At 38.9% G+C, this 16,810-nt stretch overlaps 1 protein-coding gene across 5 annotated transcripts in view; it reads left to right on the top strand.

Annotated features, from left to right (window-relative positions):
- Positions 1-16,810, top strand: part of birc6 (baculoviral IAP repeat containing 6) — a 279,832-nt gene that overhangs the window by 166,984 nt on the left and 96,038 nt on the right. For all 5 annotated transcript variants that reach the window (XM_063055540.1, XM_063055544.1, XM_063055543.1 and 2 more), the window contains 4 exons: positions 325-1,120; positions 3,102-3,245; positions 12,759-12,888; positions 15,164-15,295. In XM_063055540.1, the coding sequence (XP_062911610.1) occupies positions 325-1,120; positions 3,102-3,245; positions 12,759-12,888; positions 15,164-15,295 (1,202 nt within the window). The remainder of the gene's footprint in view (positions 1-324; positions 1,121-3,101; positions 3,246-12,758; positions 12,889-15,163; positions 15,296-16,810) is intronic.

Below are 16,810 nucleotides of genomic sequence, written 5' to 3'. Positions count from 1 at the left end.
TAATGAAGGTTTACACAGGTTGGGAAGTAATATGTAGGAAAGATCTTAATACTAATTTGTTTTCGTTCCTTTCCGATTATGACTGTTTCTCTTTCTTCAGCCACTCCTTGACAGGATGAGTATGTCTGGCCTTCATTTATTTCAGATTTACAGCCTCATTCATTTTATTTCTAATCTTTAGGAACACAGTTAAATGTCCTTTTGTACTTATCATGATGTTTCTATGGTTGTACTTGCAGGTCTGAATATGTTTTGGTACTGTAGGCGCATTTTTTCACTGCTGCAATTTTATTACTGATCTAATTACAAATTCTGTCTCTTTAGATTGCTGTACAACTGGTCCATGTCTCTTCCTTGCAACATGGTTCTGAAGAAAGCTGTAGACAGTTTGCTGTGTTCCATGTGTCATATCCACCCAAGCTACTTTTCTTTGCTCATGGGCTGGATGGGCATCAATCTGCCTCCTATACAAATGCAACACAGACTTTCAATGACTGATGACAGCAAGAAAGAGGATCTGGATTCTGGTTTAACAGATGACTCTAAGAATGCACAAGCGCCAATTACACTGAATGAATCCCATCTTGTTACACTTGCGGCGGCAACCCAATCTCCAGAAGCGATTAAACAGCTCTTGGAATCCGGTTTGCCTTCGATGCTTGTAAAGAGCTTAATCAGTTTCTGCTTCAATCATATTTCCAGTTTGGATTGTGCAATGCCTCCTGCGGAGGCAGCCACGGACAGAAACAAAAGGCATCATTCACAACAACGTGCAATCAGCAGAGTTCCCCTCACAGCCGACCTGGTGGCTCCTGTTCTCCGTTTTCTCACTGAAGTCGGCAACAGCCACACCATGAAGGACTGGTTAGGGGGACCCGAAGTAAACCCCTTGTGGACTGCTCTCCTGTTCTTGTTGTGTCATTCCAGTAGTAGCAGTAATTCTGGGCACCACCACCAGAATGGGTCCCATCATGTTGGTTCCAGATATCTTCCTTCTGCCTCTTCACCGGCAGGTGTGGGATTAACCACTCAGCAAAGAACAGCAATTGAAAACTCAACAGTGGCATTCTTCTTGCAGTGCATTTCTTGTCATCCATATAATCAGAAATTAATGGCTCAGGTAATGTCAACAAAGTATATTGAATTGTTTGCTACACTTAGTTGAGAGCTGAAACTTTGTCTGAAGCACATAAATTGCATATGACTGAATTAGAGTTATGGACCAACTTTTCAATGTATTTGCAACTTTTTATGCATTGCTTAATGTGAAATTTTCCCCAGGGATGAGAAGAATATACTTTCCCACCCTATCTTGTTCTGAACGTTTTGGTGTAAGTGATATTCATGTTAGAGCCTATTTCTGTCAATTTTCCATGCCTTAGCCAGGATTATAAGTATTAGTGACTTACGAGGGGTGATTGATAAGATCGTGGCCTAAGGTAGAAGGAGTCAATTTTAGAAAACCCGGCACATTTATTTTTCAATATAGTCCTCTCCTACATGTACACACTTAGTCCAGTGGTCGTGGGGTGTACGGATCCTTTCTTTGTAGAAGTGGTCCACATCAGGGGCAATTGATAAGTTCGTGGCCTAAGGTGGAAGGAGGTGAGTTGTTAACTTCAGACTTTCTGCATTATCACTCAAAGAGTTGAACTGCATGTGCATGTAATGAGAGAGTCTTGGACCTCCAGGTCGTCCACAGCAGGGGTGATTGATAAGTTTGTCCTCCATGACCACTGGACTAAGTGTGTAAATGTAGGAAAAATAAATGTGCTAGGTTTTCTAAAATTGACTCCTCCTACCCTAGGCCACAAACTTATCAATCACCGCTCGTATTTCTATGATTGATTGTAAATTCTTCATGATCCCTAAATGTCCCAGCCAGAGGGATCTTGTCACTTTCAGAACTAGTAAGAACCAGTTACTTGGCTGTGGGCCTCATTGTATATAGACTTGACCAGCTCAGGATGAAGGTTTGCTGGAGGATCAGATAAATTCGTGTGACAGTACAGGAATTCTGTGGTCACAATGAATGATTAGTGTTTTGTACCAGATTGATTTGATTTTTCTGAATTTAAAGTTTCCAGCTTCCACAAAGGGACTAAAGTTTGTCTAGTCATTAGTCCAGGTATTTGGATAGTGGTACAGCAACTTAACCACCATAGTTCTGTACACTGTAACTAATTAAATTACTCAGTTTCTCAGAGCTAAAATTGTACAGTTAATTCTTCTTTCTTTCATTCTTTCTTGTTGATTCCATGTGCTAGTACTCTTCAATACCTCATCTTTGTCTGTTGTTAATTTTCCATTTTGGAGTGAGTGATAAAACAAATCTGAGTGTCATCAGATGACATCTAGAGCCATGTACTTGCTGGCAAGTGGTGTGGAAAAGCAAGTAGAAATCATTATTTCATTCCTCTATAGTTTCAGATTAATTCCGCCCCTCCCCCCCGCCACCTCAACTCATTTTTCTTTTCCAACTAAGGCCAACTCTGAATGGAGACTTGAGAGTGCTGGTGGTTTGGTTACTCTGAGATATCTCCAAGCTCTTGAAGGTGAAGCAGGATTCTTGGACATCAAACACCACGTTGCTCATCTTTTTCTGAATTGTACTCTGCCCTGAAAGCTGCTATGGAGCTGGTCATACTTGGACTGAGCCTGCCTCCAGCCTGGGCACCACATTGGAACTAGGGTGGCACAGTGCACAGGGTCGATCCTCTGATGTCCTGGCACACCTTGAGAGAAGGAAACTGGCAGTCGAGTTTTACATTTTGTCAAAGATATCAAAAGACTGCAACCTCCTGCTGGATGACAGTGTAGTGATAGTGCATTGCAACAGATGCAACACCATCTGTCACTTAATTGTTTTGAGCTTTTGTTCAACTTGTGCACAGATGTTTGAGACTCGGTGAAATTTTAGTGCTGAAAACTGAGGTTTTGATCATTATAAATGTCTAATCTCATTTTTAATTTGTTTACTTACACACAACTCAATATATTTTGCTGAATAAGACTAGAATATTGTGTCAGACTTTGTCAAATGGTAATTAAACAGCAAGTAGCAATGGACAAAAGCTAATTTAAAATTAAAATATTTTCAGGTTCTGTGTGAACTATTCCAGTCAACACCTCAGCGACCAAGTATCCCAACGTCGGGAAATATCTCTGGTTTTATCAGGAGGCTTTTCTTGCAGCTGATGTTAGAAGATGAAAAAGTGACCGTGTTTCTTCATTCCCCTTGCCCTGTAAGTACAAAATGACATATATCTGCAAAGTTTATCAAAATAATCATGCATTTTTTCAGGCTGTGAAAACAAACTGAGGGGATTCGTGTCAGGTAGCATCTGGAATGAACTAGAGCGAAATGGATAGCTGACATTTCAGGTTGACCCTTAATGTATCCTGAGTTTTGTTCAGCCAGATTAGATGTGCATATTAAACAAAGGAAGTGATAATATTTAAACTATGGAGTGAGGAGGAAAAGGGGATGCAACTTGGTTTGTTCATGATATTGGAAGGGATTTAAACTAGTTTCACAGGGGAATGTGAACCTCAAAGGGAATTTCAGATGGAGATCTTCAGAAAGTAGAGACTTCAGAGTTCTGTAGAGGGCCAAGAATTTGAGATGGCAAAGTACAATATAAATTTAGATTGGTGAGAAGCATAAAGACAGACATTAACACATTTTATAAAAAGAAAGTAACAGTGAGTAGAAATGTGGGCTCTTTATAGCAGACTGGCAAATTTATAAGAGGGGATAAGTAAATGGCAAAAGAATTAATGATTTTGTGCCAGTCTTCATGGAAGAAAATGCTCAAAGACTACTCGATTAAGTTGAAGATTCAAGCATCTAGTGACAATGAGGAACTGGAAGTATTACTGAAAATATAGTACAAGAGAAGGTGGTGAGCTTGGAGGTTACTAGCCTGGTTGACCTGATCTATTTCCCGGAGATTTGAGAGCGGACTCTCAGAGTCATAGTTTGCTTTAATTAAGGTAGAGGAGTCTAAAGGGCATAAACTTAAGAGGAGAAGAAAAATATTAAGAGAAACCGAGGGACAATTTTATTTCACACAAAAGGTGGTGGGTATTTGGGACAAGTTACCTGAAATCATGGTAGAGGCAAATGTAAAGAATGCTTCAAAAATATGTAGACATGCTAAATGAATGGGTGAGAATATAGCAGTTAATTAGCAGTTAAAAGATGGTGTGGATACTGAGGTAATCCATTTTGATGCATGTTACTGTGAACAACAAAACGATTCATTAGTATCGACGTTCTACGGGACCTAGGTTGCTTATACACAATTCACTGAAGAATTAACAAGCAGTAAGCAGTACAAATGATATGTTAGCAGGGTTTGATTGTAGGAGTAAGGGAATCGTAGAGATTTTATAGTGCCATGGTGAGAAAGTATCTGTATTTGGAATACCTTGTACAATTTTTTGATCTTCTTGCCAAAGAAAAGAATTTACCATGAAGGGAGTTCAAGGGGTCATTAGGCCATTTCCTGTAATGGCCAAGTTTACCATATGGGAGTGATTGCATACACTAGAATTTTGTTCTTTAATTCTCTTAGAATCCTATAAAATGCCCTAATGACTTGACTGGCCAGATGCATGGAGAACATTTTCTCTTGCTGAATTGACTGGATCTTGGACCAGAAACCTAGTTTGGAAAGGTTGATCAGAATCCAGCTTAGAAGGAAGTTCCTTTGAGATTCGTGAACCTTAAGAGTTCTCTGCTTGGGATGCAGTGGAAATTCAAAAGCGCAGGAGAGATGGCAGATGCCAGTATTCTGAATCAATGCACAAATTGTTGAAGAAACTCTGGGTCAGGCAAAATCTATGGAGGAAAATGAACAGTTGTATTCATTCAGATGAGATCTTTGGGTATTAAGGCTATCGAGGGAAATTTGGTTTTGTTACAGCCGCACCAACCAAGAATAGAGCGTAAATATAGCAATACAAAAACCACAAACAATCAAACAACAAAATGCAAACTATGCCAGATGGAAAATAAGTCCAGGACCAGTCTATTGGCTCAGGGTGTCTGACCCTTCACGGGAGGAGCTGCACATTCAATGGCCACAGGCAGGAACGACATCCCCTGCCGCCAAGTGTTGTATCACGTTGGAATGTGGCCGAAGTCCAACAGTAAAAAGTTCAGTATCTGGTCTACAAACATGTTCCTTGATCGTAATATGACCTGGATTGCACCAGCTGTTGTCAATCAGATCAGTAAGCACCCAATTCCTTTACGCTTACCGCTCTCAGTGCACTTCCGGTCAGACGGAACGGTATTACCCACCGAACTCCTCTTCTCCATAAGCCTCTGTTGTCTCGACCCGGTCCTCTTTCTTCGACTTTGTGATCCCCCTCTGCATCCTCTGTGTGTTTTCCTCCAGATTTCAGCAGGGGTGTCCGCCGCTCTGCTAGCTAAACTGGCCGGCATTAGCTGGTCCCTGGAATGAACAATGCGACCTTGCTTCTGTCCCGCGTGTCGGGATGTAACTATTTCCAGCGCTAAAAAAAACCCAAATAAAACTCTCTCTACCAGCATGTTAGAGAGGGTGCAGCTTCGACGTGTTACCGTGAGGAAAAAAAATACAAAAAAATAACGTAAGTTAAAGGTAAGAAGAAGAAAGTAAGAATAGAGCGGAACGGCTGTACCAGGCTGCATGCACGACCGGCGCATGCGCGCTACAGAATGAGATCTAATGCAATCTCAGAGATGAGATTGTGTTAGAAATTATGCTGAGGTGGAAGATCAGTCATGGTCTTGCTGAATGGTGGAAAGAACCCAAATGGCCATGAAGTCATCTGTTATAACTTATGATGTGGTAATGGTTGGTAAATTCAACCGTACGTTCTATTCACGGAACTGATACTGGTGAACAAAGGTTCAGTGGTTCATTTTATTGTCAAAGTATGCATGTACAATACTACTATATTTGTCTTCTCCAGATGGCTATGAAATGCAGTCAGACTATGGGAGTTGTTGAAAGAAAAGACATCAACTCCCCACCCCTCAGCAAGAAAAACAAAAAGAAACAAAACTTGCAAACCACCTATCTCTCTCACACACTCACACTTACACACTTCGCAGTTCACCCACCTGCCAATCAGTCACAAGAAAGAAAACACCAAATGATTGAGCTTCAGAGACATCTAAGTGTTCTTGTGTATACCTTATCATAAAGTGACAGGTACTTCAAGTGATGATGAACGCAAATAGAAAATTATCCTTTTTTACAGGGGGATTGGAGTTGAGAAGTAAGGAAATATTGTTTCAGTTGTGTATGATCTTAGCGAGGCCACATTGGGAATACTGTGGACAATTCTAGCTTCCTTAAGAAAGCATCTACTCATATTTGGGGCAGGCCCTGGCTAACTTCTAGTTTGAGAGGGTCGTCTGTCATGAGTGGCTAATTCTTTAGAATTACATGTATAACAAGTGTTCAGGCATTTCTTCACAGAATGATGGAACTGGAAATGTCTGCCACAGAGGTTCATGGAGGCTTGATCATTAGAGATATTTAAAGAAAGAACATTTGGTATCGGAGAATTGAGGGCCATGAAATTAGCATAGGCGAGACCACAAGACATGAGAGTAGAATTAGGCCATTTGGCCTGTCGAGTCTGCTCTGCCATTCCATCATGGCTGATTCAATATCTCTCTCAATCTTGTTTCCCCTGCTTTCTCCCCGTAAACTTTGATGCCCTTAATAAGAACCCATCAACCTCAGCTTTAAATATACCGAATGACTTGGCCACCATGGCTGTCTGCGGCAATGGATTCCACAGATTCACCACTCTCTGGCTGAGGAAATTTTTCAGCTCTTTTCTAAAGGGATGTCCTTGTGTTCTGAGTCTGTGACCTGAGGCTGAGAGGAGAGGTGTGATCATATTGAGTGATTAAACAGGAAGGGACCTGTTGGCCTATTAATGTTCCTATTTACTTATTGTTGTTTTTTAATTTATTAAAAATTGAATAATGCTTAAATGGAGCAAGTAAATTGAGCAGCATCAGCAATGCCTTAAATGATCTCGATGCAAGTATGCATCTGAAATTCACAAGTAGTTGAATAAAAAATATTCAGTCAAGTAAGTAATAAAATCAGAACTTCATACATTTCTATGTAAGCCACTGTCCTGTTTAGGAAAGCAGATCATTTGTTTTTGATAGTGCATCAACAATGGATGCAAATTCATAATGAAAAGTACAGGAACTTTTGTGAAATTAAATTTGTTCAATTCACTCTGCATTAATCGCCTGTCATTATAGCTGAATAAGAGTACACCTGTTTCTGTTCCTTGTATAGGGAAGCATCCACTAGATGGCTTCCTTAGACTATATGTTCATCAACACAGTCAAATTAAGAACCAGATAATAGTGCCATATGATTGAAAGACATTGGTTTTTCTTGACTTTAACACTGTTACATTTGGTTAACAAAACTATCGACCATTTTGTGTTCTTTATTCAGCACGTTTGAGTTAGAGGACATTACCTTCTTTAATTCAGTTCCCTTAACAGTAAAATATAAACACAAAGTACTAGAAATAATTAGGCCATGTTTTTTTAATTAAGTGCAATCATGAACAATAGCCAGATCAGAAATGCTGATCAAGTCGACTAGTTCCCAAAGAGAACTCTGGTAGGCCAATCAGATGGTTCACTGCTGCTCAGCGATAGAACACAAAAAGATCATATGTACAGTTAAAAAGTAGTAGAAATACTGGGGTCATGATGATCATGATGAAGTCTGTTGAAGAGAGACAGCATTTATACCCATGCTACAAACTAATCCCTACCGGGAGAAAACCACCTGTTCTTTCCGCACTGTTCTCCAGCAGTTGAAGGACTAAGTCCAGCTGGAACATAACTCACAAGTGCTCTTGAAAGTCAGGTATTAACCCTACCTACCAACAACCAAGCATTGCCATCCTGGTCTTCCCCCCCGCCCCCACAGAGATGATAGGTGTTTGTGCACTTGACTCTTGAAGGCTTGGACCCCATTGTTGCAGATGTTTCCAACCACAGCATCTGGAAGGCTGTTCCAAATTCTGACAGCACAGTGAAATGAGGATAAAAAAATGGGGATACTTAAAATGTTAGTTTAAAGACGACAGGTGTGGGAGAAAGAATCATTTGAAATTAAAAGAAAATCATTTCAGTACTCTGAGGCGGGTTGTCATGCCTAGTTTAGTATTGGTTAGTATACTCTTCATTCTTGTAAAGGTGTCTTTTGCCATCCCTATTCTTCTTTTGATGTCCATGTCACACCTGCCATCTGATGTCACCCAGCTTCCTAAGTAGCAAAAGTTCTGTACTTGTTCTGTGTCTTCCCCGTTTATTCTCAGCCTGCAGATAGGAATGTCCTTCTTTTTGGATATCACCATACATTCTGTCTTTTTGCAATTGATAGATAGACCCATTTTTGCACTTTCTTCAACAGTTATATCAATTAAGTTTTGTAGTTCTTCCTCTGTACTTGCGATTAACACAGTGTCATCTGCATATCTGAAATTATTGATGTTTTCACTGCCAAATTTGATTCCCAAGATGTCGCTTATTTTTTGTAATATTGTTTCACTGTACATATTAAATAAATCAGGGGAGAAAACACACCCTTGTCTAACGCCTCTCTTGATTTTTGTAAACTGACTCACTTCTCCATCTATTCTTACAGCAGCAGTTTGTTCCCAGTACAGATTTCTGATTAGGCAGAGGTCTTTCAAATCTAGATCTAGAGTTTTCTGTAGTATTTCAAATAACTTATTGTGCTTCACTTTATCAAATGCTTTTGTGTGTTATTTTCATATTTCATTTCAATGTCATTTTCACCTTTTCTATTGTCATCATTCTTATTCTTGAAATTTCAGAGAATTATCTTGCTTCTCCATCTTACATTTCCTCCAAAGTATGTACTTATGATTACCTTTCATCTTGCACTATCATTCCATTTTAGTATATAATTTCTCTTGCCTTTTACCCTGCCACAAATGTTTTATCTTCCCTTTCCCTTCACCTTTATATTGTAAAATTAATTCTGATTATATTCCCCATTTCTTTGGAAAGGCCAATAGCCTGAAATATTAACATTTTTTTCTCTCTTCAGAGGCACAACTTGGCACACTCAGTATTTTCAGGATTTATTTTATTTCATATTTTCATCATTGGCTTTGGAAGTGGTAGTTTAATTAATCCTGAGGTTCTAACTTAAAAATTATCATAGAATAGATGCTGTATAGAGGAAGGTCATCTGGACCTTTTGTGTTGAAGCAACTCACTAGTTCCACCCCCTGGCCTTTCTCCTTGGCCTTGCAATTTTTTCTTCACCTTGCATTTTATTTAGTTACTAGTTAAAAGCTACAATGGAACCTGCTCCCATCAGATTTGCAGATAATGCATTGCAATCCTAATCACACATTGTATAAATAAATTTTACTCATGTTGATCTTAATTCACTTCCCTTCCATTGTATTCCTGTGATCTCTCGTCCTCTCACTCCACCAAAGGTGCAGCCTCGCATTTCAGATATTTGTATCAAATCTTGCCTCATTGTTTCAAAAGAAAAACTATTTAGAGCTCTCTGATCAATCTTTCGGCGTTCATATAATTCCTCATCCCAGGGTTGATTCTTGTGAATCTTTTTTGCACCCTTGGTAATGTCTGTGAATCCTTAAATGTGGCAGCTATGAATGCAACACCCCAGTTACTCCAGTTGAGGTCCTTCTTAAATCTTTTATAAAGGTTCAGCACAACTTCCCTGCTTTTATATTGTATGCCTCCTCATAAAACCTGACATGGCGTTGGATTTGTTAAGTGTTTTTTCATCCTGCCTTATTACTTGTCTTCTCCCCCCCCCCCCACCTCCACCCACAAAGACATCCGCTCTTCGATGCATGCTGTGGAACTGTTTGCTTTATTCTGTGCTGCCTCTCATTCTTTCAACAAAATGCATCAGAGAGTTGTACAGCATCAAAACAGGCCCGTTAGTCATCCATATCTATGTCAACCATCATGCCAATCTACTGTATGCTACTCCATTAATTCCATTTTCCTTTGTCCTGCTCATTCAGGTACTCAATGCCTCTTAAAGGTTACTTCCCCTGCCTTCACCACCAGCTCTCCAGATAATATGGGGAAAGGTTTACCCCATAGATCCCTTTTAAACCACCTTCCTCTCAACTTAAATCTATGCTCTCTGCTTTTAGACATCCTACCATAGAAAACAAACTCTGTCTACCTGATTGTTTCTGATGATTTTTATATGCATCCTATCATGTCATCTCTTAGCCCCTTTTACTCCAGGGAAAATATCCAGTCTCTCTCATGTCTCCTGGTAATTCAAACTCTCCAGTGAACATCCTTGTGAATCAAATGCGTCCCCTCAAATTAAATCACTTCCTTTCTTTGGTGTAGTGACCAGAAATTCCATTTTTAGGAATCTTTGTGCTTGTACTCCAAGCTATTTCTGTTCTCAATGTATGCCTTGAACTTCCTAAAATGTGACACTTTGCACTTGTTAGAGTTAAGTTTCATCTGGCACTCCCTTGTCCATCTTCCCAGTTCATACAGTACCGCAGCATAAAAGGCAGGACCAACAGGCTCCGGGACAGCTTCTTCCACCAGGCCATTAGACTGATTAACTCAGGCTGATTTGAGTGTATTTCTATGTTACATTGATTGTTCTATTTATTATATATTACTATGATTGTACATTTGGACGAAGATGTAACGTAAAAGATTTTTACTCCTCATGTATGTGAAGGATATAAGAAATAAAGTCAATTCAATTCAACGACAAGTCAACAAAGTTAAACATCCTTCTTCACTGTCTGATATCCCACCATCTTTGATGTCATTTGCTAACTTATTAATCATGTCACCTACATTCTAATACAAATCATCACTATATATGATCAGCAAAGTACCCAGTATCAGACCCTGTAGCACACCACTGCTTACAGGCTTCCAATCTGGAAAAAACAATATACTCCCACCAAGTCAGTTTGCCAAATCTGCCTAGATCCCATTTGATTCAACTTTCTGGAGCAGCCTACTATATGAGATCTTGTCTAAAGTCCACAAGGGTGATTTGCCATCCTACCCTTGTCTGTCGTCTTGATCACCTCTTCAAAATCACTGTCAAATTCATGACATGATTTCCCACTCTAAAAGATGGAAAATCGTATCAGCCCTTGCTTTTCCAAATGGAAATAAATCTTTTCTCTCCCTATCCTTTTCAGTAACTTGCACACCATTGATGTAAGGCTCCCCAGCCTGTAAGGCTTAATATTGCTGCTGTTCTGAAATAAAGCCAGAATGTTAGCTATCCATTGGTTTTCTGGTACTTCACCTGTGGTTAATGAAGTTACAAAGATCTCTGCCAGGGATCCTTGACTTTTCATGGCATCCGTGGATATATCTGTTCAGGCCCTGGGGATTTAATACCGTTGGGTGTTTCAAGTCCCCATTTCTGTGCATTACATTGCATCTCACCATTCCATCAGTCTTTCCATATCTTGCTGCAACATATCACTATCTTCCTTGAGTTCGCAATACTGACAGTTTTGTGTCATCTATGAATTTGAGAAGTTGTGGCTTGTTGTCTCCAAATCTTTATTAATTAGATCAAAACACTCTCGTGATCATAACACTATTCCTTTCTGACCTCAACTCTTTTTATCCCTGTTTACACTATCATTGCCATTTTAAATATTTTTAATGTTTGTGTACTTTTCTGTAATCTCCCTACATATTTGCACCTCTACATGGGTGACCACCTGAATACACTCAGAAATGTAATGTTCTCTGCCATTTCTTCCTCTAACCAAATTCTGTCGTCGTTCCTTCTGTTACACCCTTTCTCCAGTTTTGTAATGTTTTTAATCAGTATTGTTTCCCCATCTCTTTCCTTTCTAAACACTTTGTAGCCAGGAGTATCTAATAGCAAGTCCTGCTGTTAGAGCTATCACTTTTTTTTAATCACCACCATATCATGTTTGAAGTGGTGCCTGTTCCAAGCATTCACAAACGTGCATAGTGAACCATATATAACTTTTCTATTTTCATGGACTATAGTCAAATCATTATGATAAGTATTCTAGTGTGAACTACAAAATGGTTACAAAATTAATCTGACTCTCTCTGCAGGTGAAGTCTTACGGTTTTATAGTGTGGCCCTTCCCCATACACTCTAGTTTCCATAAGACCTATCCCTTGCCATACACTTTGTTTTCTTAAGTACTCCCTTAATTGAACTGCAACCTTTTATTTCCAGTGTAGTTTTTCTTCCTCTGATTCTACCCTGGGGTTCCTACAAATATCAAATTAGTCTAAATAGGTGGTGTTCAATTGCAGCTTGTAACTTGCATGATATGTGGTATAGATTCTTACTGACTTGATAGTACAGTGTGTATAAAAGTAAGGTTAGAATACCATCAGAGCCTTTAAGGAGAAGGTAAGTAAGTGAGAGGTCAGGAATGAAGAGCCGTAATCATAAATGTAAATGCAAAGATCAGCAGGAATAATTTAGAAAGCTGCTAATGATCAAAGTTAGATGAGGGATAAATGACAGAAGTGGTTGGAAGTAGAATGGAGAAGGTGAGTATGATTGCAACCATTTGTTCTCATTGGGCAGGCAGTGTCAAAACTTAGTTAACTTGTCGATTTCTATTTAATGGAGTTGCTTTTTTTTTAACAAAATTGTGATTGTCTATGATTTATTTATTTTATTTTTTTACAGCTTTATAAAGGTCGAATTAATGCCACTAGCCATGTGATCCAACATCCTATGTATGGAGCTGGGCATAAATATCGAACTCTTCATTTGCCAATTTCAACTACATTAGCAGAAGTTTTGGACCGTGTATCAGGTAGGTTAATTTATTTGATGTAACGTTCTTGTTGCAAAAACTAGTAAAATTATGTTAATCCAAAATGTAGCTGTGACATTCAAGTCCCTGATATAGAAAGAGCTTCATAGGGGGTGGGGGGGGGGGAACAAAACAAAAAGAGCTTTGCTATAAATTCCATTAATTACTATAATGTAGAAGATTATGAGGAAATGATTAGTTCTGGATGTACTTAGGTGGTTTATTTCATACATTGTCTGCAAGACTGTGAATAATTCTATTAAGTGAATGTATACACCCTTGTGACAGATTACATTCTTATAATTTAAGTAAAAAAAAAACTGAAATTGCCGAAATAGAAATGTAGAACTTTACTTGTATTTACAGCTATATTTGATCAGTGCTGGTGGCCATAGAATATCATTAAAGTGGTGATTTTAATTTTGTTAATTTCTATGTTCATGTGTTCACAGAAAGTAGGAAATGTTGATTTACTTTGTAGTTATTGGATACCTTTTCATTTTCCACGCTAACAGAAGTGATACCCTTCTTTGTTAATTAGTGTAGTAATTCTAATATTAAAGTTCAAAGTAAATTTATTATCGGTACATATATGTGACCATATACAACCCTGAGATTTGTTTTTTTGCGGGCATATTCAGTAAATCCAAGAACCATAATAAAATCAATGAAAGACTGCACCCATTAGGGTGGACAAACAACCAGTGGTACAAATACAAGAGATAAAAAGATAATTAAACACAAATATCAAAACATGAAATGAGGAGTCCTTGAAAAGTGAACCCATAGGTTGTACAACCATGCTAACAATCAGAAGTGTTAAATGTTGTATTTTCCATGTTGCACCAGATAATTGCAAGGGAAAGTGTTCTTTCAGACTTTTAATGGTTAGTGTGTGTTTTTTTTCCCATTTGGATTAAGTAATGTAGAAGCAAATTTTGCAATTTTATGTAATACTAATCGTGTTTGATAATACAGGTTGACCACCATAAATCTGGAGCGACTGGGACCTGTGCAGTGGTGGATTAGTGATTTTGTAAAATCACAGGTAGTTAGGTTAGGATTAAATAAATAAGCACCTCTAACCCATTTGATCACCTCACCCTACCTTTAAAGTACCCAGTAAATACTGCAAGTTGGTGAATAACGAAAAAAGAAACGACAAATGAAAAGCAAGTGAACTCGGAGCTTAAATTTTTCATCAGAAACTAACTTATTAAACTCATCAACAAAGTCAGCAGCTGCTTCCGTGTCTGCTGACTGTTTTTCACCATGCACTGCATGAAACTTTGTCATGTAGCTGCTTGAAGTGCTGAAGCCACCCTTCTCTGTAATCACACTCATAATCCAGTCCGAATTCTTCATGAAATAATTTCACTTGTTCTTTCACCATCTGTCCTGAGAGTTCTACACCTTTGCTGACATGGAGTTTAAACCATTTTATAAGAACCTTATTTAGTTGTGAACATCTTCCATCTTTCATTTTTTTCCTTGTGCACATTTTTTTTTGATTTGCTGTCAGTAAAGAACTGGAGCAATTTTTCTTTTAGTTTTTTTATATCATAAACTATGGAAGGGCCAATTTTATACAAGTCACATATGCTTTTCACAGACACACCACTGTTGAGTTTTTTCAGAAATTCCACCTTGTATAAATAACATATGGTGTTTGTGCTTTGCACCATGAGAAGCACTTCCTTTATTCAATGACGACATGACTGGGGCGAGATAAACACAAGTTATAAAAATCGATACAGAATAGCAGAGGAACGACTTGCTTCTTTTAAAGACCGTGCCAACAGCTGAGTCTGCTAATGGTGCCACCAAAACGGTGGCAATGGGTTTGTGCAGTGACGCAGGAAATTTGAAATTAGGCTAGCAAAAATTATGTCCGAACTAGCAGTGGAACCGGATTACTGATTGCTGGCTTCAAAGTGGTTAACTTCTACTTTGTTAATATCCAGTGCTGGTTTTATACGTCATCACTTTTGAGCAACTTTAACAATTCTTTAAAGTTTATTGTTCCCTGCATTACAAGTGTGCTCCTGTTAAGTGAATAAAAGATGTAATGTGTGAAGCATTAGTGCCTTGTGCCTCAGTAAGATTGAAGGACGAATTATTTGTATCCAGAAGAGCGAATTTCAATGTCGCATGTACATTTAACAATTACAGATATTTCTTAATGGTAACTGGGGGTAGAGAGATTTTTTTCATAGTTATTATTGGAGTATTTGTCTTGACATCTATTTTTGCTTTGTCTTTGTTTGCACATTAGATACACCAAGTATAACTGCTAAATTGATTAGTGAGCAAAAAGAGGAAAAGGAGAAAAGGAACCAGGAGGAGAAGGACAAGTTGAAGAACGACAATGGGTTCCAGGACAACTACAGTGTTGTTGTTGCCTCTGGTAATTAAAGTTGACATACATGTGGGATCGTGTAATTTTCCTTCATTGTTTTGAGCCCCTCATTCCCTTCAGATAACCAGAGAAAGAGTTTAGTGACTTTTTGATTTCAGAATAGAGAAAAATTGTGAATAGGATTTATAGTGATGTGTTTCTTGTAGAATAAATATTATTACTTTGGCCTTTTTAACAGAGGATTGTTTCAGACATCAAAGTAGATTCTAGTGAAATAATTTTATTTGAAGCTGTATTTGGTTTTGGTGTTTAAAGCATAGGTTTTCTGTAATATATTACTATGGATTTGATTTAGGCTTTATGCTCTTCAAATGAGTTCTCTACATTAGTCAACAACTAAAGTGGCCATGTTGACTAACCCTGCTATCGTGCAAATTCTTTTAGTTAGATTCCTACTCTAATTTGAGGTTGTTTGACTACATAAATGTCTTGTGGTCTTATAAGTTCAGTGTAAAATGCTGATACACAAAATAGAGGCCCATTGATGCAACAATCCTTGTTCAATTTCATTGATTTTTGCAGACTTGGGCACTTTACTATAAACCAAGTTACCACAATTCATGGCTTAATTTGCATTTTCCCATCCTCTTTTCAAGGAGGTTTTCATCAAGCAAATTTCATGCAACTGATCTTGGCAGCAAATGTAGACAGTTGAGTATAGAGCAGCGTTTGATATTTTCTGAACCATTTTATTTCCTCATCAATCTCTGATATTTTCTGTATGAGTGTGGTAGTTACACAGACATGAGAAAATCTGAAGATGCTGGAAATCCAAAGCAACACACACAAAATGCTGGAGGAGCTCCTCAGGTCAGGCAGCATCTATTGAAAAGAGTAAACAGTCAACATTTCGGGCCAAGGCCCTTCATCAGGACTGGAAAGGAAGGGGAGAAGTCAGAGTAAGATGATGGGGGGAGGTGAGGAAGATGTGCAAGATGGCAGATGATGGGTGAAACCAGGGGAGGGAATGAAGTAAAGAGCTAGGAAGTTGATTGGTGAAAGAGATAAAAGGCTGGAGAAGGGGTGTCTGAAAAGGGAGGACAGAAGGCCATGGAGGAAAGGAGGGGGGAGGTGAGAGAGGGAAATGGGAATGAAGGAGAGGAGGGAGGGGCAAATACCTGAAGTTCAAGAAATCAATGTTTGTGCCATCCGGTTGGAAGCTACTCAGATGGAATACAAGGTGTCGATCCACCAACCTGAGTGGCCTCATCATAGCAGTAGAGGAGGGCATGGACTGGTTTGTCGGAATTGGAAGTAGAATTGAAATGGGTAGCCACCAGGAGATCCTCCTTTTTCTGGCAGTTGGAGCAAAGGTGCCTGGTGAAGCACTCTCCCAATTTATGCTGGGTCTCACTGATATTCAGCAGGCCACACCAGGAGCACTGGATACGGTAGATGACCCCAACAGACTCGCAGCTGAAGTGTTGCCTCACCTGGAAGGACTGTTTGGAGTCCTGAATGGTAGTGAGGGAGGAGGTGTAGGGGCAGCTGTGGCATTTGTTC

Source organism: Mobula hypostoma, chromosome 8, assembly GCF_963921235.1.
Source record: "Mobula hypostoma chromosome 8, sMobHyp1.1, whole genome shotgun sequence".
In the NCBI taxonomy this organism is placed as follows: domain Eukaryota; kingdom Metazoa; phylum Chordata; class Chondrichthyes; order Myliobatiformes; family Myliobatidae; genus Mobula; species Mobula hypostoma.
The sequence above is the reverse complement of the archived record's forward strand: the minus strand, read 5'-3'. Positions and strand labels throughout refer to the sequence as shown.